The 26,168-nt window shown below is 42.1% G+C and overlaps 1 protein-coding gene across 1 annotated transcript; it reads left to right on the top strand.

Moving 5' to 3' along the window:
• Positions 1 to 636: 636 nt before the first annotated feature.
• Positions 637 to 25,274, top strand: LOC138641695 (anterior gradient protein 2-A-like). Its single transcript, XM_069729288.1, has 8 exons — positions 637 to 741; positions 2,741 to 2,866; positions 7,129 to 7,192; positions 7,494 to 7,546; positions 7,998 to 8,071; positions 19,022 to 19,085; positions 21,295 to 21,378; positions 24,665 to 25,274. The coding sequence occupies exons 2-8, from the start codon at positions 2,749 to 2,751 to the stop codon at positions 24,712 to 24,714; spliced, it is 507 nt and encodes a 168-aa protein (XP_069585389.1). The 5' UTR covers positions 637 to 741; positions 2,741 to 2,748; the 3' UTR covers positions 24,715 to 25,274.
• The last annotated feature ends 894 nt before the right edge of the window (positions 25,275 to 26,168 follow it).

Raw genomic sequence — 26,168 nt, forward strand, 5'->3', positions numbered from 1 at the left:
TCTCTAGAATGTAAATGTTAATATAAGCATCAATGAATTATTTAATTACTGTCCATATGCCCTAATATAGGACAAACACGCAGTGATCCTCTTTTGGAATCTCATTTCCATGCACCCTACTAGGGAATTCCATGTTATTATAGGGGGGGTCTTATGTTCACGTTCCTCATCTTTTTGGCCAAAGTTGACAGCGGGTAGAGGAAGAGCCTGTCGTCCTGGAGGAGCTGTCCTGTCCTACGTTGGACATTTCTGCAGAAACTCCAAGTTTTCGAGGAGGATTTGAAGAATTTCTGCGTGCACATACCGTAACACAGTTATCACCTAGAGATGATGGGGCGCTGTGTAATACTTCATCTCCCCTGCGGAGGCGCTGCAGGATAATGGAACGCTTACTGGTTACATTGCAGCTGACCTCCGGGGGTCTTTGCCATCATTCCTGGGTGCGGAGCCCTTTGACAATGGCCAGTATATGAATCCGTGTAGTGACGGCAGTATACGGCCTCTACGCTCACAGTCGTGTATCCAATCGCACAAGGACAAATCAGCCTTAGGGCAAATCTCTCCCTGCAGAGATTCCTGGGCTTCGAGGGAGTGTCCATCCCCTGTAATAATGAGGTTAGTGTACACGGCGTTCATATGGAGATGAGGGGCGTGGACAGGTGTGCCCAGGTGAGTATATATAGCCAGGTGAGCTCCGCCAGGTATCGGACGCTGTATCCCATCCCTGGCACCGGAGAGCAGGTGAGTCGCTGCCATTCAATTGTCTCATTCTTTCGGGGACTTAGTATTAAGTTACCGCAATTAATGCAGAAACTGCTGGAAGTAACAGTCGTTTACTGTCCCGGAACGAGATCTGATACAAAGAAGCGATTCTAGTTCTCTCCTGGATACATTAGTTCTAGGTTGCCATGGAGACTGGCATTTAATTAGCAGCATATTAAATTTACTCAGCAGGTGCGCTCACGGATCAGGATGTCTGGAATTCACGTTCCAGGAGGAAAATTGTGCATGGCAGAAAGTCCTGGTGTCTGACATTTTTGGGGGTTAAAAATAATTTTTAGTCCTATCAGTTTCTAAGAAAGCTGGGTGACAACCGATACTTTCGTCATCAGTTCGTGCAAGGGTTGTCAGCTGATGGTATCGTTCCATTTCACTGCATAACTGGGCAGACTTACCATTTTGGGGTCTTGTAAAGGTTTGCATCAATGCAATGGTCCCTATGACTGACCAATTTGCCATTCAGGGGTGTAAAAAAGCTGAGTAGCCATCTCTATTGGCATTGTAATAGTGGTCACTAAACTTTAGGAATATCCATCGTATAATGATATGCTGTCACTTTATTATATAGCTAGACAGATTTCCCATTCAGGTGTATGGAAAAGTTGGGTGACAATCTTTATGATCAAGATAATGATGGTCACTCAGCTTTTCTGGGCTCCTAACTGTCCATTGTACAATGAAAACTATCATATTGTTGCATAGCTAAACAAGCCTAGTATTAAACATCTAGGAAAGCTGGGTGACAATCCCTATGAGAGCTGTTTTAGTCATCACCCAGCTTTCCCATTTAATTTGTCATCCAGCTTTCATGACTGTCCATTATAATGTGCACACTCTCATATCACTGCTTAACTACAATTTGCCATTTAAGGGTCCAAAAAGGTGAGTATTAATCTCTATTGGAGCTGTACTAGTTGACACACAGCTTTTCTAGGCTTCTGACAGACCATTATAAACTGATATACACTCATGTACTGTATACCAGACAGGTTTGCCATTCAGAGGTCTAGAAAAGTTGGCTGACAATGCTTATGTTAGATGTGATGGTTGTCACCCAGCTTTCCTATGCTCCTGACTGTCTATTATACAGAGATCCATTCTTGGTTCACTCTATAACTGAAACAATTTTTCATTCAAAGTTTTTGAACAGTTGGGTGACGATCCCTACGTGAGATGTAATGGTTGTCACCCAGCTTTCCTAGGTTCCAGACTTCCCATTACACAGTGATACATTCTAATATTACTGTATAATTCAAGAGATTTGCTATTCATAAGTTTAAAAAGTGAGCAGAAGTCTTTACGGGCGTTGTATTAGTTGTCACCCAGCTTTCCTAGGCTCCCCACTGTCTGTTATAAAGTTATATACCTTCATTTTAGTGTATAACTTTTCATGATTACCATTTAGAGGTCTGGGAAAGTTGGGTGACTATCGTTATGTGAGTTGTAATGGTTGTCACCCAGCTTTCCTACAACTCTCATTGTACAATGTTACACTCGGATTTTACTGTATAGCTAGATCTTTAGGAGTTTGGTCACAATCTCTTGGACAGATATAATGGTGGTCACCCAGCTTTCCTAGCTTCCTGTACAATATCTAGTTCATATGAGAGAGCTGGATGACTGTCCTCTGTGACTGGTAATGAAGTACAGATCATTACAGGGGGCTTTCTTTAGTATTTAGTTACATTGTATCACCTTAGTTTCTGATCTGGGTTCTATGGTAGAAACATTGTGTAATGGGTAAAGAATGGCTGCTCTGGGGCGGAGTATCACAGCTCTGTTCCTCGTGGGCGGAGCTGAGGAGGACTCGCCCCCTCGGAACTGCCTCTTTCACTCTTGTAACATTAGCTCCGCCCCTGAGGAACAGGAGGAGACTATTCCCATGCCATAGAGGCACAGTTCTAACCCTACAAGCCCACTAGACCCCGCCAGGCTGACTGTATTGTGCTCTTCTTCCCAGCAATCATCATGAAGACCGGAATGAAGTCCGTGGTTCTTGTCATTGTCGCTACCTCACTCTCGCTGGCCAAGGATGTGCCCCCCAAAACGAAGCCCGAAAAGGCCAAACCTCAGACTCTCTCCAGAGGTAAAATACATGACAATGCCTCAATGCAAAGCTGGCAGATTGTCTCATGTCCTCACAGATGAAGCAGAGCTGAAGTTGTTATTCAGAGCGCACCGTGTCCGGAGCAGAGGGCCATGTTTGATGCCTTCCCTGGCGTACAGAGGCCCCTGGACAATACTGTCTGTGCACATAACATCTGACAAACTCATCTTCACTGCATTTTACCAGCTTAAAGGAGCCGTCCAACAACCCACTATGCCTATATGCTATGCTCAGTGCAGGGCGACAGGGGGACGAGCAACGTGAAATGCAGCCCATGCCCCCCATCCCGCATCCCTCCTCCAAACCTGCACCCGGAATGACAGAACTGGGATTCATCTCGCAGATTCAGCGCGGATACATTTACAATTCACATATTACGCTCCTGACCATCTTAGCTCTGCTACATTTACCAAGTTTAAAGGAGAACTAAATCTTCACCTTTTAGGCAGGACCCCAGGTGAGGAAGTGTTGTGACCCCCTCCCCAGAACCTGCACTAGACATAACAGTGAAAGCATTCTGCGCACAATATTTCATGCTGTCGTTTTAAGGGTATGTTCACACGTTCAGGATTTCCATCCTTTTTTTTTCCTGACTGTTTTTTAAAAAACTGCAGCTCTTGGCAGAAAACGCAGGTCCTTTTTTTGGTCCTTTTTTGGTCCGTTTTTGATGCGTTTTTTGATGCGTTTTTTGATGCGTTTTTTTGATGCAGTTTTCTAGCCAGAGTCTGTGTGTTTTCTAGGAATTTTTTTAGGGTTAAAATGGCTGAAAATACCCTACCCCTACCCCTAACCCTACCCCTAACCCTAACCCTACCCCTAACCCTACCCCTAACCCTAACCCTACCCCTAACCCTACCCCTAACCCTAACCCTACCCCTAACCCTAACCCTAACCCTAACCCTACCCCTAACCCTAACCCTACCCCTAACCCTACCCCTAACCCTACCCCTACCCCTATTCTAACCTTAGTGAAAAAAAAAAAAAAAAAAATCTTTATTTTTTTTATTGTCCCTACCTATGGGGGTGACAAAGGGGGGGGGGTGTCATTTACTATTTTTTTATTTTGATCACTGAGATAGGTTATATCTCAGTGATCAAAATGCACTTTGGAACGAATCTGCCGGCCGGCAGATTCGGCGGGCGCACTGCGCATGCGCCCGCCATTTTGCAAGATGGCGGCGCCCAGGGAGAAGACGGCCGGACGGACACCGGGACGCCGGGTGAGTATAAGGGGGGGAGATTAGGGCACGGGGGGGGCATCAGAGCACTGGGGGGGGGCATCGGAGCACTGGGGGGGGGCATCGGAGCACGGGGGGGCGGGATCGGAACACGGGGGGGGCAGCCACACTCCGCCCACGCACTTCCGCCCGCTCCCCGCACTTCCTGCTGCAGCGGTTCTGCACATCAAATCGCAGTAAAACCCGCAGATATATTTTTGATCTGCGGGTTTTACTGCGGTTTGGACCTCACAATGGAGGTCTATGGGTGCAGAACCGCTGCGGCTCCGGAAAAAGAATTGACATGCTCCTTCTTTTTTCCGGGAGCTATTCAGCGCGGCTTTTTTTTAACAATTTCCGGACCATGTGCACAGTGTGTCCTGTTTTCCATAGGGTACAGTGTACTGTACCCTGCATGGAAAACAGCTGCGGAACCGCAGCGGCAAAACCGCCGCGGTTCCGCGGTAAAAAACGCACTGTGTGAACATGGCCTAATACTGCTGCACCTGAACATCCACTGTATGGCTCCAGACAAATTCAGCTCTGCTACATCTGTAAGCCTCCTGTGATTTAAAGTGTGTGACTCTGCCAAGGTTGCACCCATAATCCAGGGCAGGGATCCAGACTGTGGCATAACTAGAGTCCCACCGGCCTCGCTGCAAAATGGGGACCTGTGCCCCCACCTTCCTGTTGGTCAGATGTAAGGGTCTTTGTAACGTTCTAGATCCTATAAAGACTTGTGTGTTCACCCTCCATGTAATAGTGTCCCCTTCTTGTAATAATGTCATCCTTCCTAACCTCTTTCGGTAATAATATCCTGGGCACCTTCCTGTAAAATATCACCAGGCTTGGGGCCCCTTCCTGTAACAATGTCTCTGATCCTGATGTAATGTCCCCAATCAGGGCCCCTTACAGTAATAATGCCCCCCCTATCCTGGGCAACTTCCTGATATTATGTCCCCGATCCTGGACCCCTTCCTAATATAATATCACCTGTCCTGGGCTCCTTCCTGTAATAATGTCCCCCATCCTTGTATAATGTCCCCCATCGTGGATTTCTTCCTAGTATAGTGACCCCCTTCGTATTACAATGTCTCCCATTCTGGGCCCCTTCCTGGTATAATGTCCCCCATCCTGGGCCCCTTCCTGGTATAATGCCCCCCGTTCTGGGCCCCTTCCTGGTATAATGCCCCCCGTTCTGGGCCCCTTCCTGGTATTATGCCCACCGTTCTGGGCCCCTTCCTGGTATAATGTCCCCCATCCTGGGCCCCTTCCTGGTATAATGTCCCCCATCCTGGGGCCCTTCCTGGTATAATGTCCCCCATCCTGGGCCCTTCCTGGTATAATGTCCCCATCCTGGGCCCTTCCTGGTATAATGTCCCCATCCTGGGACCCTTCCTGGTATAATGTCCCACATCCTGGGCCCCTTCCTGGTATAATGTCCCCATCCTGGGACCCTTCCTGGTATAATGTTCCCCATCCTGGGACCCTTCCTGGTATAATGTCCCAATCCTGGGCTCCTTCCTGGTATAATGACCCCATCTTGGGACCCTTCCTGGTATAATGTCCCCATCCTGGGACCCTTCCTGGTATAATGTCCCCCATTCTGAGCTCCTTCCTGGTATAATGTCCCCCATCCTGGGTCCCTTCCTGGTATAATGTCCCCCATTCTGGGCCCCTTCCTGGTATAATGTCCCCCATTCTGAGCTCCTTCCTGGTATAATGTCCCCCATCCTGGGCCCCTTCCTGGTATAATGTCCCCCATCCTGGGGCCCTCTCCTGGTATAATGTCCCCCATCCTGGGTCCCTTCCTGGTATAATGTCCCCATCCTGGGACCCTTCCTGGTATAATGTCCCACATCCTGGGCCGCTTCCTGGTATAATGTCCCCATCCTGGGACCCTTCCTGGTATAATGTTCCCCATCCTGGGACCCTTCCTGGTATAATGTCCCCAATCCTGGGCCCCTTCCTGGTATAATGTCCCCATCCTGGGACCCTTCCTGGTATAATGTTCCCCATCCTGGGACCCTTCCTGGTATAATGTCCCCATCCTGGGACCCTTCCTGGTATAATGTCCCCCATTCTGAGCTCCTTCCTGGTATAATGTCCCCCATCCTGGGCCCCTTCCTGGTATAATGTTCTGGGTTCCTTCCTGGTATAATGTCCCCCATCCTGGGCTCCTTCCTGGTATAACGTCCCCCATTCTGGGCCCCTTTCTGGTATAATGTCTCCCATCCTGGGCCCCTTCCTGGTATAATGTCCCCCATTCTGGGCCCCTTTCTGGTATAATGTCCCACATCCTGGGCTCCTTCCTGGTATAATGTCCAACATCCTGGGCCCCTTCCTGGTATAATGTCCCCCATCCTGGGTCCCTTCTTGGTATAATGTCCCCCATTCTGGGCTCCTTCCTGGTATAATGTCCCCATCCTGGGCTCCTTCCTGGTATAATGTCCCCATCCTGGGCCCCTTCCTGGTATAATGTCCCCCATTCTGGGCCCCTTCCTGGTATAATGTCCCACATCCTGGGCCCCTTCCTGGTATAATGTCCCACATCCTGGGCCCCTTCCTGGTATAATGTCCCCCATCCTGGGTCCCTTCTTGGTATAATGTCCCTATCCTGGGCTCCTTCCTGGTATAATGTCCCCATCCTGGGCCCCTTCCTGGTATAATGTCCTCCATCCTGGGTCCCTTCCTGGTATAATGTCCCCATCCTGGACCCCTTCTTGAAATAACGAACCCCGTGTAATCCAGGTTGCTAGGCTGGTGATATCACTACGCTATGGTGTCCCCTGCAACCACTGACAATCCACTGCTAGATTAATAGGACTGAGCTGCAATACCAGATACAGCCTGCAGGGAAGGGTGGAGCCGTTTCTGAAAAAAAAAAAAACCTTTTCTAATCTCATTAACCCTTCCAATACTGAATTCTGTAGAAGCGTTCCTCTAATTGACGTCAGTGTTTCGCGGTGCATGATGCAGGCGCTAAGTGCACAATGGCAGATAACGTTCTTCCTCTCCCTGCAGGGTGGGGCGACAACCTTGACTGGGTGCAGACGTATGAGGAAGCGCTGTTCAAAGCCAAGAACGGGTGAGTATCCGGCAGCGGCGGGAGATGACTGCACCGGTCAGGGATCTAGAGCGCCACCTAGCGCCACATTGTCATAGTGCGGACTTATATCAGGAGTCCAGGCGGGATCACATAGGGCTCCGAATACGAGAAGACGCAGGCGTCCGCCTCATCCTATATGGCACCTGATCTACCAGAAAACCAGACTGCTTACAGATTTTTTTCTAATCGTAAAACTATAACTATTTAAAAAAAAAAAATAAATTAAATAATTTGCATTTTTCTTACTGAAAATTAACTTAATATCTCCCTCTTATCACAGAAACAAACCTTTGATGGTCATTAACCACCGGGAAGATTGCCCACACTCTCAAGGTAAGACTGATGCGTTACAGCACCGTGCAAAAGTTTTAGGCAGGGGTGAAATAAAATCTACAAAGGAAGAAAAAGTCAGTAGAAGTGTTAATAGCTTATGTTTTTTTTTTTTATTAGTTTACAAAGCGAATGAACAAAAGGGAAATCAATCGAATTAATAATTATATATGATATACAAGTAAAAAAAATAAAAATTAGGAATGATAAACTTCCCGCATACGGGGTTAGTATGCGGTTCAATGGGAATTCAGTATGCAGCCAGCTCCTGAGCTCCCCCTGGTGGTGACTGCACACAGACAGACTTATTGTGTTTCTCTGAACGACTTTTTAGCTGTAGAAGTTACTGGTGACCGTGCTGTGGGAATATTTAGAAGAAACCAGTAATTATATGAATAAGACACTCATATATGATATCAATTAATACATTAGGAAATCTGATTACTTCTTACAGCCCTGAAGAAAGTATTTTCCGATCACAAGGGAATTCAGAAAATTGCAGAAAGCTTCGTACTCCTCAATGTTATTGTAAGTAAGAAAAAAAACAGCCTAATATATATATATTCTATACACACACATGTGATCTAATTAGACCAGGCATGGCTAAAGTGTGTCTTGTCTAGACTTCCAGAAAAGTTTCAGGAGTTGTAATTATTGGGGGTCTGAGGCTAATTAAAATGAATCTTTCGACAAGTGCAGCTCCTCCCTGAGACTGAAGACAATCTCAGAGTTTCTATTGAGCCCCATATTCGGTCTTGGCAGACTTCAGCCCCTTTGCTTTAGCGACTCGGCCCCCTGACACCGACCAATCAAAACTTCAAACTTTTTTGGCGAAAGTTTTGTAAATGTTCAGTTACACATTAAACTCCATTCACCTCGGTGTTTTAGATTTAATAATAATAATCTTTATTTTTATATAGCGCTAACATATTCCGCAGCGCTTTACAGTTTGCACACATTATCATCACTGTCCCCTTTGGGGCTCACAATCTAGAATTCCTACCAGTATGTCTTTGGAATGTGGGAGGAAACCAGAGTGCCCGGAGGAAACCCACGCAAACACGGAGAGAACATACAAACTCTTTGCAGATGTTGTCCTGGGTGGGATTAGAACCCAGGACTCCAGCGCTGCAAGGCTACAATGCTAACCACTGAGCCACCGTGCTGCCCTAACATTCATAGAAGAATCCACGAGAGAGTGGCGGATCCATCATACGTTGGATATCAGCCGTGCTGGGTGGTCTCCAATGGATTCCACAGAGGGATATAGTAATGCAAGAATGTCACAGAGGCTTCTGATGTATCCAACTACACAGATGTGAACAATACAAATAGTATAAGGATATAATAATAGTGGTGGAAGTAACAGTAATAATAGTAGCAGTGGTGCTAAAGGTAATAGTAGTAGTGGTTGTAGTAGTAATAATAGTGGTTGTAGTAGTAATAGTAGTGGTTGTAGTAGTAATAGTAGTGGTAGTAGTAATAGTAGTGGTTGTAGTAGTAATAGTAGTGGTTGTAGTAGTAATAGTAGTGGTAATAGTAGTGGTTGTAGTAGTAATAGTAGTGGTAGTAGTAATAGTAGTGGTTGTAGTAGTAATAGTAGTGGTTGTAGTAGTAATAGTAGTGGTAGTAGTAGTAATAGTAGTGGTTGTAGTAATAGTAGTGGTTGTAGTAGTAATAGTAGTAGTGGTTGTAGTAGTAATAGTAGTGGTTGTAGTAGTAATAGTAGTAATAGTAGTAGTAATAGTAGTGGTAGTAGTAGTAATAGTAGTAGTTGTAGTAATAGTAGTAATAGTAGTAGTAATAGTAGTGGTAGTAGTAGTAATAGTAGTGGTTGTAGTACTGATAGTAGTGGTTGTAGTAGTAATAGTAGTGGTAGTAGTAGTAATAGTAGTGGTTGTAGGAATAGTAATGGTTGTAGTAGTAATAGTAGTAGTGGTTGTAGTAGTAATAGTAGTGGTTGTAGTAGTAATAGTAGTGGTTGTAGTAGTAATAGTAGTAATAGTAGTAGTTGTAGTAGTAATAGTAGTGGTTGTAGTACTGATAGTAGTGGTAGTAGTAGTAATAGTAGTGGTTGTAGTACTGATAGTAGTGGTAGTAGTAGTAATAGTAGTGGTTGTAGTAGTAATAGTAGTGATTGTAGTAGTAATAGTAGTGGTTGTAGTAATAGTAGTGGTTGTAGTAGTAATAGTAGTGGTAGTAGTAGTAATAGTAGTGGTTGTAGTAGTAATATTAGTGGTTGTAGTAGCAATAGTAGTAGTTGTAGTAATAGTAGTGGTTGTAGTAGTAGTAGTAGTTGTAGTAATAGTAGTGGTAGTAGTAGTAATAGTAGTGGTAGTAGTAGTAATAGTAGTGGTAGTAGTAGTAATAGTAGTGGTAGTAGTAGTAATAGTAGTGGTAGTAGTAATAGTAGTGGTAGTAGTAGTAGTAGTAGTTGTAGTAATAGTAGTGGTAGTAGTAGTAATAGTAGTGGTAGTAGTAGTAATAGTAGTGGTAGTAGTAGTAATAGTAGTGGTTGTAGTAGTAATAATAGTGGTAGTAGTAGTAATAGTAGTGGTTGTAGTAGTAATACTAGTGGTAGTAGTAGTAATAGTAGTAGTTGTAGTAATAGTAGTGGTTGTAGTAGTAATAGTAGTGGTTGTAGTAGTAATAGTAGTGGTTGTAGTAGTAATAGTAGTGGCAGTAGTAGTAATAGTAGTGGTAGTAGTAGTAATAGTAGTGGTAGTAGTAGTAATAGTAGTGGTAGTAGTAGTAATAGTGGTAGTAGTAGTAATAGTAGTGGTTGTAGTAGTAATACTAGTGGTAGTAGTAGTAATAGTAGTAGTTGTAGTAATAGTAGTGGTTGTAGTAGTAATAGTAGTGGTTGTAGTAGTAATAGTAGTGGTTGTAGTAGTAATACTAGTGGTAGTAGCAGTAATAGTAGCAGTTGTAGTGATAGTAGTGGTAGTAGTAGTAATACTAGTGGTAGTAGTAATAGTAGTGGTTGTAGTAGTAATAGTAGTGGTTGTAGTAGTAATAGTAGTGGTAGTAGTAGTTGTAGTAATAGTAGTAGTTGTAGTAATAGTAGTGGTTGTAGTAGTAATAGTAGTGGTAGTTGTAGTAATAGTAGTGGTAGTAGTAGTAATAGTAGTGGTAGTAGTAGTAATAGTAGTAGTTGTAGTAGTAATAGTAGTAGTAGTAATAGTAGTGGTTGTAGTAGTAATAGTAGTGGTAGTAGTAGTAGTAGTAATAGTAGTAGTTGTAGTAATAGTAGTGGTTGTAGTAGTAATAATAGTGGTTGTTGTAGTAGTAATAGTAGTGGTAGTAGTAGTAATAGTAGTGGTTGTAGTAGTAATAGTAGTAGTTGTAGTAGTAATAGTAGTAGTAGTAATAGTAGTGGTTGTAGTAGTAATAGTAGTAGTAGTGGTAGTAATAGTAGTAGTTGTAGTAATAGTAGTGGTAGTAGTAGTAATAGTAGTAGTTGTAGTAATAGTAGTGGTTGTAGTAGTAATAGTAGTAGTAGTAATAGTAGTAGTAGTAATAGTAGTGGTTGTAGTAGTAATAGTAGTGGTTGTAGTAGTAATAGTAGTGGTAGTAGTAATAGTAGTGGTTGTAGTAGTAATAATAGTGGTTGTTGTAGTAGTAATAGTAGTGGTAGTAGTAGTAATAGTAGTGGTTGTAGTAATAGTAGTGGTTGTAGTAGTAATAGTAGTGGTAGTAGTAGTAATAGTAGTGGTTGTAGTAGTAATATTAGTGGTTGTAGTAGCAATAGTAGTGGTAGTAGTAATAGTAGTGGTAGTAGTAGTAGTAGTTGTAGTAATAGTAGTGGTAGTAGTAGTAATAGTAGTAGTTGTAGTAGTAATAGTAGTGGTAGTAGTAGTAATAGTAGTAGTTGTAGTAATAGTAGTGGTTGTAGTAATAGTAGTGGTTGTAGTAGTAATAGTAGTGGTTGTAGTAGTAATATTAGTGGTTGTAGTAGTAATAGTAGTGGTAGTAGTAGTGATAGTAGTGGTAGTAGTAGTAATAGTAGTGGTAGTAGTAATAGTAGTAGTAATAGTAGTGGTTGTAGTAGTAATAGTAGTGGTTGTAGTAGTAATAGTAGTGATTGTAGTAGTAGTAGTGGTTGTAGTAGTAATACTAGTGGTAGTAGTAGTAGTAATAGTAGTAGTTGTAGTAATAGTAGTGGTAGTAGTAGTAATAGTAGTGGTAGTAGTAGTAATACTAGTAGTAGTTGTAGTAATAGTAGTGGTTGTAGTAGTAATAGTAGTGGTTGTAGTAGCAGTAATACTAGTAGTAGTAGTAGTAATAGTAGTAGTTGTAGTAGTAATAGTAGTAGTTGTAGTAATAGTAGTGGTTGTAGTAGTAATAGTAGTGGTTGTAGTAGTAATACTAGTGGTAGTAGTAGTAATAGTAGTAGTTGTAGTAATAGTAGTGATAGTAGTAGTAATAGTAGTGGTAGTAGTAATAGTAGTGGTTGTAGTAGTAATAGTAGTGGTAGTAGTAGTAATAGTAGTGGTAGTAGTAGTAATAGTAGTGGTAGTAGTAGTAATACTAGTAGTAGTAGTTGTAGTAATAGTAGTGGTTGTAGTAGTAATAATAGTGGTAGTAGTAGTAATAGTAGTGGAAGTAGTAATAATAGTAGTGGTTGTAGTAGTAATAGTAGTAGTTGTAGTAATAGTAGTGGTTGTAGTAGTAATACTAGTGGTAGTAGTAGTAATAGCAGTAGTTGTAGTAATAGTAGTGGTTGTAGTAGTAATAGTAGTGGTTGTAGTAGTAATACTAGTGGTAGTAGTAGTAATAGTAGTAGTTGTAGTAATAGTAGTGGTAGTAGTAGTAATAGTAGTAGTTGTTGTAGTAATAGTAGTGGTAGTAGTAGTAATAGTAGTGGTAGTAGTAGTGGTTGTAGTAATAGTAGTGGTAGTAGTAGTAATAGTAGTGGTAGTAGTAGTAATAGTAGTGGTTGTAGTAGTAATACTAGTAGTAGTAGTTGTAGTAATAGTAGTGGTTGTAGTAATAGTAGTGGTTGTAGTAGTAATACTAGTGGTAGTAGTAGTAATAGTAGTAGTTGTAGTAATAGTAGTGGTAGTAGTAGTAATAGTAGTGGTAGTAGTAGTAATAGTGGTAGTAGTAGTAATAGTAGTGGTAGTAGTAGTAATAGTAGTAGTTGTAGTAATAGTAGTGGTTGTAGTAGTAATAGTAGTGGTTGTAGTAGTAATAGTAGTGGTAGTAGTAGTAATAGTAGTAGTTGTAGTAATAGTAGTGGTTGTTGTAGTAATAGTAGTAGTTGTAGTAATAGTAGTGGTAGTAGTAGTAATAGTAGTGGTTGTAGTAGTAATAGTAGTGGTTGTAGTAGTAATAGTAGTGGTAGTAGTAATAGTAGTGGTAGTAGTAGTAATAGTAGTGGTAGTAGTAGTAATAGTAGTAGTTGTAGTAGTAATAGTAGTGGTAGTAGTAGTAATAGTAGTGGTAGTAGTAGTAATAGTAGTGGTTGTAGTGGTAATAGTAGTGGTTGTAGTAGTAATAGTAGTGGTAGTAGTAGTAGTAGTTATAGTAATAGTAGTGGTTGTAGTAGTAATACTAGTGGTAGTAGTAGTAATAGTAGTAATAGTAGTGGTTGTAGTAGTAGTAATAGTAGTGGTAGTAGTAGTAATAGTAGTAGTAATAGTAGTGGTAGTAGTAGTAATAGTAGTGGTAGTAGTAGTAATAGTAGTAGTTGTAGTAATAGTAGTGGTTGTAGTAGTAATACTAGTAGTAATAGTAGTAGTTGTAGTAATAGTAGTGGTTGTAGTAGTAATAGTAGTGGTTGTAGTAGTAATACTAGTGGTAGTAGTAGTAATAGTAGTAGTTGTAGTAATAGTAGTGGTAGTAGTAGTAATAGTAGTAGTTGTAGTAATAGTAGTGGTAGTAGTAGTAATAGTAGTAGTTGTAGTAATAGTAGTGGTTGTAGTAGTAATACTAGTGGTAGTAGTAGTAATAGTAGTAGTTGTAGTAATAGTAGTGGTTGTAGTAGTAATACTAGTGGTAGTAGTAGTAATAGTAGTAGTTGTAGTAATAGTAGTGGTAGTAGTAGTAATAGTAGTGGTAGTAGTAGTAATAGTAGTGGTTGTAGTAGTAATAGTAGTGGTAGTAGTAGTAATAGTAGTGGTTGTAGTAGTAATAGTAGTAGTTGTAGTAATAGTAGTGGTTGTAGTAGTAATAGTAGTGGTAGTAGTAGTAATAGTAGTGGTAGTAGTAGTAATAGTAGTAGTTATAGTAATAGTAGTGGTTGTAGTAGTAATAGTAGTGGTAGTAGTAGTAATAGTAGTAGTTATAGTAATAGTAGTAGTTGTAGTAGTAATAGTAGTGGTAGTAATAGTAGTGGTTGTAGTAATAGTAGTGGTTGTAGTAGTAATAGTGGTGTGGTAGTAATAGTAGTGGTAGTAGCAGTAATAGTAGTGGTAGTAGTAGTAATAGTGGTAGTAGTAGTAATAGTAGTAGTTGTAGTAATAGTAGTGGTTGTTGTAGTAATAGTAGTAGTTGTAGTAATAGTAGTGGTAGTAGTAGTAATAGTAGTGGTTGTAGTAGTAATAGTAGTGGTTGTAGTAGTAATAGGAGTGGTAGTAGTAGTAATAGTAGTGGTTGTAGTAGTAATAGTAGTGGTAGTAGTAGTAATAGTAGTGGTTGTAGTAGTAATAGTAGTGGTAGTAGTAGTAATAGTAGTGGTAGTAGTAACAGTAATAGTAGTGGTAGTAGTAGTAATAGTAGTGGTAGTAGTAGTAATAGTAGTGGTTGTAGTAGTAATAGTAGTGGTAGTAGTAATAGTAGTGGTAGTAGTAACAGTAATAGTAGTGGTTGTAGTAGTAATAGTAGTGGTAGTAGTAGTAATAGTAGTGGTTGTGGTAGTAATAGTAGTGGTAGTAGTAGTAATAGTAGTGGTTGTAGTAGTAATAGTAGTGGTAGTAGTAGTAATAGTAGTGGTTGTAGTAGTAATAGTAGTGGTAGTAGTAGTAATAGTAGTGGTTGTAGTAGTAATAGTAGTGGTAGTAGTAATAGTAGTGGTAGTAGTAGTAATAGTAGTGGTTGTAGTAGTAATAGTAGTGGTAGTAGTAATAGTAGTGGTAGTAGTAGTAATAGTAGTGGTAGTAGTAGTAGTAATGGTAGTACTTGTAGAAGTAGTAATAATGATAATAATGTTAGTAATAATAGGAATAGTAGTTGTGGTAATGATAGAAGTTGTAGTGCTGTTCTTGCAAAAAGCAGCAATAAGAAGAGTAATAATCATAGTTGTAATAGCAGCAGTGTTAATTATACATTTAAGAAAAATCCTTTCTAATAAAGGAAATAAATGTATAATTTCCATGAATCTTAAATGTATCAAAGCATAAAAGTAACAGAAGCTACAAATCACCTTGTTCAGGTGATGCTGTAACTGTAATTGGAAATCTAAATGACAGTTATATCAGAGAATTACACCAATGCTACAGTACATGAGAGAATATACAAGTAAATCTATTTCTAAAGGTGCTATCTGACATGAAATTCTAACCAGATGTCAGTAACAATCCATCCAATCCACACAGGAAGGAAATCACCATAGATATCCATAAATTATGTGTAATAATGAGAAATGACACAGGGAAAAAAATAATACACACATGAAGAAAGAACAACGCAACAAGTAATATACAACAGCTTCCAAGGTTCAGCCGGGGAGAAAGAGGGAGAACTTGGTCCCGTCACTAGCATTTAACTCCTGAGCGTGTGGCCAGACTCCCCTCTTCTCCCCGGTTGGTCCGCTGGGCGTCCCAATCATGACCTCACCTGGGGAGGTAGTGGGAGGGGGGAATTGGGCACTGCACAGTTTTCCCACCTAGCTATCCCTTAAGGGCTCTGCAATCGGAGGCACGTTCCTTATACAGTGCCGTGCCTACCATATCAGCTGGTGCAACTGAGGTCTATAAAAAGGTGTCTCATTACTAAGGTGCCACACAAGAAACATCTCAGGATGGGAAAATCCTGTGAGCTGTTTCAAGACCTTTGCAACCTTATTGTTGCAAAAACATAGTGATGGCATTCGTTACAGAAAACGGTCTAATCTACTGAAGGTTCCAACAAGCTTTGTTGTGGTCATAATTTGGAAGTGGAAAGAAAACAATTTCACCATAAAACAGACCCTGACCAGGTACTCCCTCTTAAATTTCACTCAGAGGAGTGAAAAGAATTATCAGAAGAGTTTTCCAAGAGCCAACGACAATCTGAGGAGAGCAACAGAAAGACCTGAAATCAGTAGGAACAATTGTTTAAAAGAAAGCTATAAGTAATGCACTCAACCTCCATGGCCTGTATGCACACTCACCACACAGCCTCCATGGCCTGTATGCACGCTCACCGCACAGCCTCCATGACCTGTATGCACACTCACCACGCAACCTCCATGGCCTGTATGCACACTCACCACGCAACCTCCATGGCCTGTATGCACGCTCACCACGCAGCCTCCATGGCCTGTATGCATGCTCACCACATAACCTCCATGGCCTGTATGCGCGCTCACCATGCAACTTCCATGGCCTGTATGCACACTCACCACGTAACCTCCATGACGTGTATGCACGCTCACCACATAACCTCCATGGCCTGTATGCACGCTCACCGCACAGCCTCCATGACCTGTATGCACGCTCACCACGCAACCTCCATGGCCTGTATGCACGCTCACCGCACAGCCTCCATGACCTGTATGCACGCTCACCACGCAGCCTCCATGGCTTGTATGCACGCTCACCACACAGCCTCCATGACCTGTATGCACGCTCACCACGCAGCCTCCATGGCCTGTATCCACGCTCACCACATAACCTCCATCGCCTGTATGCACACTCACCATGCAACTTCCATGGCCTGTATGCACGCTCACCACGGAACCTCCATGGCCTGTATGCACGCTCACCACGGAACCTCCATGGCCTGTATGCACGCTCATCATGCAGCCTCCATGACCTGTATGCACACTCACCACGCAACCTCCATGACGTGTGTGCACGCTCACCACATAACCTCCATCGCCTGTGTGCACGCTCACCACATAACCTCCATCGCCTGTATGCACGCTCACCACGCAACCTCCATGGCCTGTATGCACACTCACCACACAACCTCCATGGCCTGTATGCACGCTCACCACGCAACCTCCATGACGTGTATGCACGCTCACCACATAACCTCCATGGCCTGTATGCACGCTCACCACGCAACCTCCATGGCCTGTATGCACGCTCACCACACAACCTCCATGGCCTGTATGCACGCTCACCACGCAACCTCCATGGCCTGTATGCACGCTCACCACACAACCTCCATGGCCTGTATGCACGCTCACCACGCAACCTCCATGACGTGTATGCACGCTCACCACATAACCTCCATGACCTGTATGCACGCTCACCACGCAACCTCCATGGCCTGTATGCACGCTCACCACACAACCTCCATGGCCTGTATGCACGCTCACCACGCAACCTCCATGACGTGTATGCACGCTCACCACATAACCTCCATCGCCTGTATGCACGCTCACCACATAACCTCCATTGCCTGTATGCACGCTCACCACATAACCTCCATCGCCTGTATGCACGCTCACCACATAACCTCCATTGCCTGTATGCACGCTCACCACGCAGCCTCCATGGCCTGTATGCACGTTCACCACGGAACCTCCATGAAGGACAGTCTATTGCTGAATGAAAAGCATGTTCAAGTGCATTTAATGTTTGCTCAACGACATTTCCACAAACATGTGAAATACTGGGAGAATACAGGTCTTTTTAGATGAGACCAAAATTGAACTCTTTGGATGCCATAATACACACCATGTTTGGAGGCCAAAAGGCACTGTATATCAACCCCAAAACACCATACCAACAGTGAAGTGTGGAGGCGGGAACATCGTGGTGTTGGGCTGTTTTTCAGTATGCGGCACTGGTAAACTTCATGTGATTGAAGGAAGGATGAATGGACAAATGTACTGAGACTTTCTTCATAAAAATCTGCTGCCATCTATCAGGATGATGAAGATAAAACGAGGGAGGACATTTCAGAAAGACAATGATCCCAAACACACATCCAAAGAAACTCACAATTGGTTTCACAGAAAAAAAAAATCTGCTAGAATGGCCGAACCGATCACCTGACCTGAATCAAAGAGAAAATGTACGGAAGGAACTAAAGCTCAGAGTTCACAGAAGGATCCCACGGGACCTTCAGGATGTGAAGAGAGTGTGTATGGAAGAATAGGACAAAATCCCACCTGAGCAATGCCTGCAACTAGTTTCTCCATTCATTAGGTGTCATGAAGCTTTGTCACCAGCAAAGGCTTTCATACAAAGTATTAAATAAATCTCAGTAACGTGTTCAGTACTTTTTCCTGTGTCATTTCTCATTATTACACATGATTTATTGACATCTATGGTGATTTATTTGCCTGTGTGGATTAGATGGGTTGTTACCGACATCTGGTGAGAATTTCATGTCAATAACACCTTTTAGAAATATATTTACTTAGAAAACTGGAGAGGTGTTCAATACTTATTTCACCAGCTGCATATATAAAACTTTCTTATATGTATCAGTGTAGGTTAAAGAATAAGGGAAGATGGAAAGTGAGGAAAAGAAAATGTTAGATATATTTCATTTCTACTCACTATAAAAAATAGAGACATTAACAAACAGAATGTAAAAATCAAATATATTACATTTTAATAAATAAATTCCGATGATGTAATAAAGAAAATATTGACTTTAGAATCCACTCCCTGCCTGATATCCCGGACTTGGATCGACGGCCGCTGGTCTGTAGTATCCGGACCCTTTTGTAGGGCCGTCCTGTCCTGACACTATACACCTTGTAGTCCCTGGGTCACATAATGGCCGACAGCGGCCCTTCCTCGGCCCCAGATAAGGATCGCGTTCTCTCCCGCCTATTATAGGAGCCCCTGAGACTGAGACGCCATCAAAGCTTCTTGTCCTTTGATCTTGGAAGGAAAGCATTTTTCCCACAAGACCAGAACATTTTTAAAACTCTCGAGCTTGACTTAATGCTTAGAGGGCGTGTATACTTTCCCAACATCCTTTTAAATTACTGCAATAACTAAAACGGACACAATTCTAATGATAGCCTTGATTTAAAAAACAAAAAAACAATTCTACTGTTTTAAGTTTACAGCTCCTGCACAGACTTATGTGTATCCGTGGTTACAGACTACAAACAAATCCTGTAGTCACTAGTTACATCGCTACATCTGTTCCCTCTTTCCGATACAGATGGTAGAAGAGGCTCAGAGGGGGATAAAAGAGGGAAAAGACCGCGGAGATGCATGAGTCTGCACAGGTGCTGCATACACAAAACAGGAGGAGATTCTCAGTCAAGGCTTTTGACATTATTTTTTATTTTAGAGAAAATATTCAACCCCTATAATGACAATTAGTGTTAGTAAATGTATTTATATTTCTGTCTTTTAGCATGACCCCACAGATAAAAACCTCGTTCTCGATGGACAGTATGTGCCGAAGATTGTATTTGTGGGTAAGTAGATTGTAATGAAAACCAGAGGAACCCGGTAATATCACAGGGCAGGTTTACTAGATCAATATTACTGATCCTGAGTTACATCCTGTATTATACTCCAGAGCTGCACTCACTATCCTGCTGGTGCAGTCACTGTGTACATACATTACATTACTGATCCTGAGTTACCTCCTGTATTATACCCCAGAGCTGCGCTCACTATTCTGCTGGTGCAGTCACTGTGTACATACATTACATTACTGATCCTGAGTTACATCCTGTATTATACCCCAGAGCTGCGCTCACTATTCTGCTGGTGCAGTCACTGTGTACATACATTACATTACTGATCCTGAGTTACCTCCTGTATTATACTCCAGAGCTGCGCTCAATATTCTGCTGGTGCAGTCACTGTGTACATACATTACATTACTGATCCTGAGTAACATCCTGTATTATACCCCAGAGCTGCACTCACTATTCTGCTGGTGCAGTCACTGTGTACATACATTACATTACTGATCCTGAGTAACATCCTGTATTATACCCCAGAGCTGCACTCACTATTCTGCTGGTGCAGTCACTGTGTACATACATTACTGATCCTGAGTTACATCCTGTATTATACACAGAGCTGCACTCACTATTCTGCTGGTGCAGTCACTGTGTACATACATTACATTACTGATCCTGAGTTACATCCTGTATTATACCCCAGAGCTGCACTCACTATTCTGCTGGTGCAGTCACTGTGTACATACATTACATTACTGATCCTGAGTTATTATTATTATTATTATTTATTTATATAGCACCATTGATTCCATGGTGCTGTACATGAGAAGGGGTTACATACAAGTTACAAATATCACATACAGTAAACAAACTAACAATGACGGACTGATACAGAGGGGCGAGGACCCTGCCCTTGCGGGCTTACATTCTACAGGATGGTGGGGAAGTAGACAGTAGGTTGAGGGTACATCCTGTATTATACTCCAGAGCTGCACTCACTATTCTGCTGGTGCAGTCACTGTGTACATACATTACATTACTGATCCTGAGTTACATCCTGTATTATACTCCAGAGCTGCACTCACTATTCTGCTGGTGCAGTCACTGTGTACATACATTACATTACTGATCCTGAGTTACATCCTGTAATATACTCCAGAGCTGCACTCACTATTCTGCTGGTGCAGTCACTGTGCACATACATTACATTACTGATCCTGAGTTACATCCTGTATTATACTCCAGAGCTGCACTCACTATTCTGCTGGTGCAGTCACTGTGTACATACATTACATTACTGATCCTGAGTTACATCCTGTAATATACTCCAGAGCTGCACTCACTATTCTGCTGGTGCAGTCACTGTGTACATACATTACATTACTGATCCTGAGCTACATCCTGTAATATACTCCAGAGCTGCACTCACTATTCTGCTGGTGCAGTCACTGTGTACATACATTACATTACTGATCCTGAGTTACCTCCTGTATTATACTCCAGAGCTGCACTCACTATTCTGCTGGTGCAGTCACTGTGTACATACATTACATTACTGATCCTGAGTTACATCCTGTATTATACTCCAGAGCTGCACTCACTATTCTGCTGGTGCAGTCACTGTGTACATACATTACATTACTGATCCTGAGTTACATCCTGTAATATACTCCAGAGCTGCACTCACTATTCTGCTGGTGCAGTCACTGTGTACATACATTACATTACTGATCCTGAGTTACATCCTGTAATATACTCCAGAGCTGCACTCACTATTCTGCTGGTGCAGTCACTGTGTACATACATTACATTACTGATCCTGAGTTACCTCCTGTATTATACTCCAGAGCTGCACTCACTATTCTGCTGGTGCAGTCACTGTGCACATACATTACATTATTGACCCTGAGTTACATCCTGTATTATACCCCAGAGCAGCACTTCCCTCTGGTGATGAGATTACTTGCCCTCTATACACCTGTTCTGTGTAGTCAGATCCTGCCGTCTTGTGTCGCTCCTCTGTCTCTGATTACACAGGACTCAGACACAGGAACTATAGCCATAATTTGGTTGTAGGGGTGTATATACCTCAGTAGAAGTTGATCTCAAAAATAAATGTTGCACTTTAGATTTGATCAAACTTTCTGATTTACCAGATGCCAGATTTAAAAAAACAACAAAAAAACTTTGTATTTTTGTGTCTTTTCCACAGATCCTTCCCTTGTAGTCAGAGCTGATATTCCTGGGAAGTACTCCAACCATCGTTACACATATGAGCCAGATGACATTGATCTCCGTAAGTAGCAATTCCATTATTGGTCACATGAGGGCGAGTTCCTAATACTCAGAGGCACGGCCTCTTATTTCTGCTTAAGAGAATAAGAGAAAAAAAAAATCAGATATCCACCACTTGGGGGAGCTCTATACATACGTCGCATAACAGCCCTCAATCCCAGCTGTTTAAATGTGTGCAGTGGGCTCCTTTTAGTGGTGGCTGTATAAATATGTGTGCAGTGAGCTCCCTCTAGTGGTGGCTGTATAAATCTGTATGTAGTGAGCTCCCTCTAGTGGTGTCGTTATAAATCTGTATGTAGTGAGCTCCCTCTAGTGGTGGCTGTATAAATCTGTATGTAGTGAGCTCCCTCTAGTGGTGGCTGTATAAATGTGTGCAGTGAGCTCCCTCTAGTGGTGGCTGTATAAATCTGTATGTAGTGAGCTCCCTCTAGTGGTGGCTGTATAAATCTGTATGTAGTGAGCTCCCTCTAGTGGTGGCTGTATAAATCTGTATGTAGTGAGCTCCCTCTAGTGGTGGCTGTATAATTATGTGTGCAGTGAGCTCCTCCTAGTGGTGGCTGTATAAATCTGTATGTAGTGAGCTCCCTCTAGTGGTGGCTGTATAAATCTGTATGTAGTGAGCTCCCTCTAGTGGTGGCTGTATAATTATGTGTGCAGTGAGCTCCCTCTAGTGGTGGCTGTATAAATATGTGTGCAGTGAGCTCCCTCTAGTGGTGGCTGTATAACTATGTGTGCAGTGAGCTCCCTCTAGTGGTGGCTGTATAAATATGTGTGCAGTGAGCTCCCTCTAGTGGCGGCTGTATAAATCTGTATGTAGTGAGCTCCCTCTAGTGGTGACTGTATAAATCTGTATATAGTGAGCTCCCTCTAGTGGTGACTGTATAAATCTGTATGTAGTGAGCTCCCTCTAGTGGTGGCTGTATAAATCTGTATGTAGTGAGCTCCCTCTAGTGGTGACTGTATAAATCTGTATGTAGTGAGCTCCCTCTGGTGGTGGCTGTATAAATCTGTATGTAGTGAGCTCCCTCTAGTGGCGGCTGTATAAATCTGTATGTAGTGAGCTCCCTCTAGTGGCGACTGTATAAATCTGTATGTAGTGAGCTCCCCCTAGTGGTGGCTGTATAAATCTGTATGTAGTGAGCTCCCTCTAGTGGTGGCTGTATAAATCTGTATGTAGTGAGCTCCCTCTAGTGGTGGCTGTATAATTATGTGTGCAGTGAGCTCCTCCTAGTGGTGGCTGTATAAATCTGTATGTAGTGAGCTCCCTCTAGTGGTGGCTGTATAAATCTGTATGTAGTGAGCTCCCTCTAGTGGTGGCTGTATAATTATGTGTGCAGTGAGCTCCCTCTAGTGGTGGCTGTATAAATATGTGTGCAGTGAGCTCCCTCTAGTGGTGGCTGTATAACTATGTGTGCAGTGAGCTCCCTCTAGTGGTGGCTGTATAAATATGTGTGCAGTGAGCTCCCTCTAGTGGTGGCTGTATAACTATGTGTGCAGTGAGCTCCCTCTAGTGGTGGCTGTATAAATATGTGTGCAGTGAGCTCCCTCTAGTGGCGGCTGTATAAATCTGTATGTAGTGAGCTCCCTCTAGTGGCGACTGTATAAATCTGTATATAGTGAGCTCCCTCTAGTGGTGACTGTATAAATCTGTATGTAGTGAGCTCCCTCTAGTGGTGGCTGTATAAATCTGTATGTAGTGAGCTCCCTCTAGTGGTGACTGTATAAATCTGTATGTAGTGAGCTCCCTCTGGTGGTGGCTGTATAAATCTGTATGTAGTGAGCTCCCTCTAGTGGTGGCTGTATAAATCTGTATGTAGTGAGCTCCCTCTAGTGGTGGCTGTATAAATCTGTATGTAGTGAGCTCCCTCTAGTGGTGACTGTATAAATCTGTATGTAGTGAGCTCCCCCTAGTGGTGGCTGTATAAATCTGTATGTAGTGAGCTCCCTCTAGTGGTGGCTGTATAAATCTGTATGTAGTGAGCTCCCTCTAGTGGTGACTGTATAAATCTGTATGTAGTGAGCTCCCCCTAGTGGTGGCTGTATAAATCTGTATGTAGTGAGCTCCCTCTAGTGGTGGCTGTATAAATCTGTATGTAGTGAGCTCCCTCTAGTGGTGACTGTATAAATCTGTATGTAGTGAGCTCCCTCTGGTGGTGGCTGTATAAATCTGTATGTAGTGAGCTCCCTCTAGTGGTGGCTGTATAAATCTATAGTGAGCTCCCACTAGTGGGGGCTGCAAGGAACAAGAATATTATTATGTATCTTTAGGGGCCTTTACATTTAAGAGCAGCTCAGGATTGCACATCTCAGATAATCACATTGACCCATTCACTCACCAATACTAGCAGGAATATTAAATATTCGATCTTTAATCTATACCTCCCTATAAATCATGAAATTAATCAACACTATGAATAGGCCAGGAACACTACAGCTAACCCCAAATCTCCTTTTATAAATATGTGCGGTGCACTAATAAGTTTACAAACTTTTTTTTTGCTGCTATTAGACCAAGGAGAACAGAAGTTTTTGTAACTTTCAAACTTTCTCCACACGGAATAAGAACGTTCTCCGCTGTGTTCGCTATTGCTCTGGATTTGATTCTCGCTCCATCAATCATTTCAATATTGAGCATTTTCTAAATTTCTGGAAAAAACAAAACAACAAAACTACAAAATATTTTAAATCTAGAAAATACATTATCACCACCTAGAGGACAAAAGTGGGAATTACAGGCAACTTCTTTTAACTGAAAAATGGAAATATTTTACAATTCTATTATTATTTACTACGAGATACTTTCTATCCTATGGACTGTTAAATATTTGGAAATCTCTCCACTAGCAACAGTAAAATGAAATATCTCCCCCCCAATATTTGCTCTCCGGGTCCTGAGTCCGCCTAACCATTATTTTCTCCTGCTGGAAAGGTTAGTTAAAAAGTCGTTATTTATATGCAGCCTTACCCGGTAGAGGTTTTAGATGCCCATAGTGAAGTCTCTGGATGGAAACCATTCACTGACAGCAAACAGAGATCTTAAAAAGTTGTCAGAACTAAAAGTCAAAGTTTATTCGAAAGTTCCAAAACTTTTTTTTTTTCTTATACCACCTTTAAAGTTGATGAGTTTAGAGGATCCATAGACTCAGTTTCTGGGTTTCTACAGATCTTCAGCCAGGGACCACCCGATGGTCAGGTCTCGCTGCCCCCAGATTAACACTTGTGTCATGATACAAAAGAGATTATTCTTTATGGTTATTTTATTGGGTTTTTCTATTTTTTGCTTCCAGTGTACGAAAACATGAAGAAGGCGCAAATTCTCCTGAAGACCGAGCTGTAGAGACCCTCTACCTGTATATACGTAGATTAGATATTCAATGTATGGATGTGGCGGATGATACAATATATATTTCACTGATACTCACATGTAGCGGTGTTGGAAGACTTCGTTTAAAAAAAAAAAAAAAAAAATTATTATTATTTTTTTTTTTTAATGTAAAATTTCTCTTGACTGTTTTGTAAAAAATAAATCAACCTGGGGTTATTTATGACGGCGCTTTGTGGATTCTTGGCTGAAATTGCCACTTAAGGAATAAGCCTGCGGTTACTCATTACCCGCTCCTATGGAATGTAGAGGTTTGTGAGGTGAGGGGGTCAGAAAACCGGTCCTATAAAAAGTATTCACGCCCCTTTGGGAGTTGTTTTACACTAAATGTAATATGAATTTATAAAAAAAAATACTTAGTGACTTTTGGGTTTTCATTGGCTGTAAGCCATAATCATCAACATTAACAGAAATAAACACGTGAAATAGATCACTCTGTGTGTAATGACTCTATAGAATAGAGGAGATTCACTTTTTGTATTGAAGAACTGAAATAAATTCACTTTTGGATGATATTCTAATTTTGTGAGAAGCGTCTGTAGATTATTTGTGTATATTATTCTACAATTTGTATAGGAGTTAGAAAAATACAACTGCTTTCTTCTAGAGACAGCGCCACAAATGCCAATAGGTTATTGTCTGGGATTGTAGATTAGCTTCATTGAAGTGAATGGGATCGAGCTGCAATACCACACACAACCTATGTAAAGTGGTGGCGCTGTTTTAGATTTTTTTTAAAGGGAGTTTGCCTGTGGAAAACGATCATATTTTTCTTTACTTCTTGACCAAGAGTGTACGAATGGTGGAGGCTTAAAGGGCAGCTGCAGTGGGGCCCATGGAGAAAGGGGCATCAGTCAGCCCACACATTCATGTCTAATGGTCCATATACTGACCACAGTGGGCATATATACGGCTCTTAGTCCGGGTCCGCAAACCTGTGGTCTGTAAAAGTAGTAAAGCGCTGACATTATGTATCCGGACTCACTATTTGCATTCACTATGGGCAGGAAAGGTTTTTGTTTTACGTCCTCTGTAACCCTATGTTTTTTTTATTCACCGACAACTAGCAGAAATCTCGAAAATTGTTAGGAACTGAAACAAAGTATGTTGGAAAGTTGGCGAACTTTTCACTTTAGGACGATCATCAACACGGACAACCCTTTTTTCTAAATGCAAACGAGCTGGTAGTCAGCTGTGTGTTATTGGAGAACGTGAGGGTATCTAAAGATTTACCCCTGGCGTCCACCCTGTAATATTATGCAAGGCCCAACCGTAGGAAAAACCCCATGAAATACATGGTCACGCTGAGATTCCGACTGCTGCTCTTGTCTTCTGGCTCCTCGGGGGCGGGGCCAAGGAAGGAGGGACCTCCCCCGCTGTAATGTGCTAAAGTGACCTATGGAAAGGAG

The sequence above is a fragment of the Ranitomeya imitator genome, chromosome 6 (assembly GCF_032444005.1).
Source record: "Ranitomeya imitator isolate aRanImi1 chromosome 6, aRanImi1.pri, whole genome shotgun sequence".
Lineage (NCBI taxonomy): Eukaryota > Metazoa > Chordata > Amphibia > Anura > Dendrobatidae > Ranitomeya > Ranitomeya imitator.

Coding starts and splice junctions, on each gene's coding strand:
- LOC138641695 (XM_069729288.1), top strand. CDS start 2,749: ATGAAGACCGGAATGAAGTCCGTGGTTCTTGTCATTGTCGCTACCTCA. Junction 2,867..7,128: donor ACCTCAGACTCTCTCCAGAG/GTAAAATACATG, acceptor CTCTCCCTGCAG/GGTGGGGCGACAACCTTGAC. Junction 7,193..7,493: donor CTGTTCAAAGCCAAGAACGG/GTGAGTATCCGG, acceptor CTCTTATCACAG/AAACAAACCTTTGATGGTCA.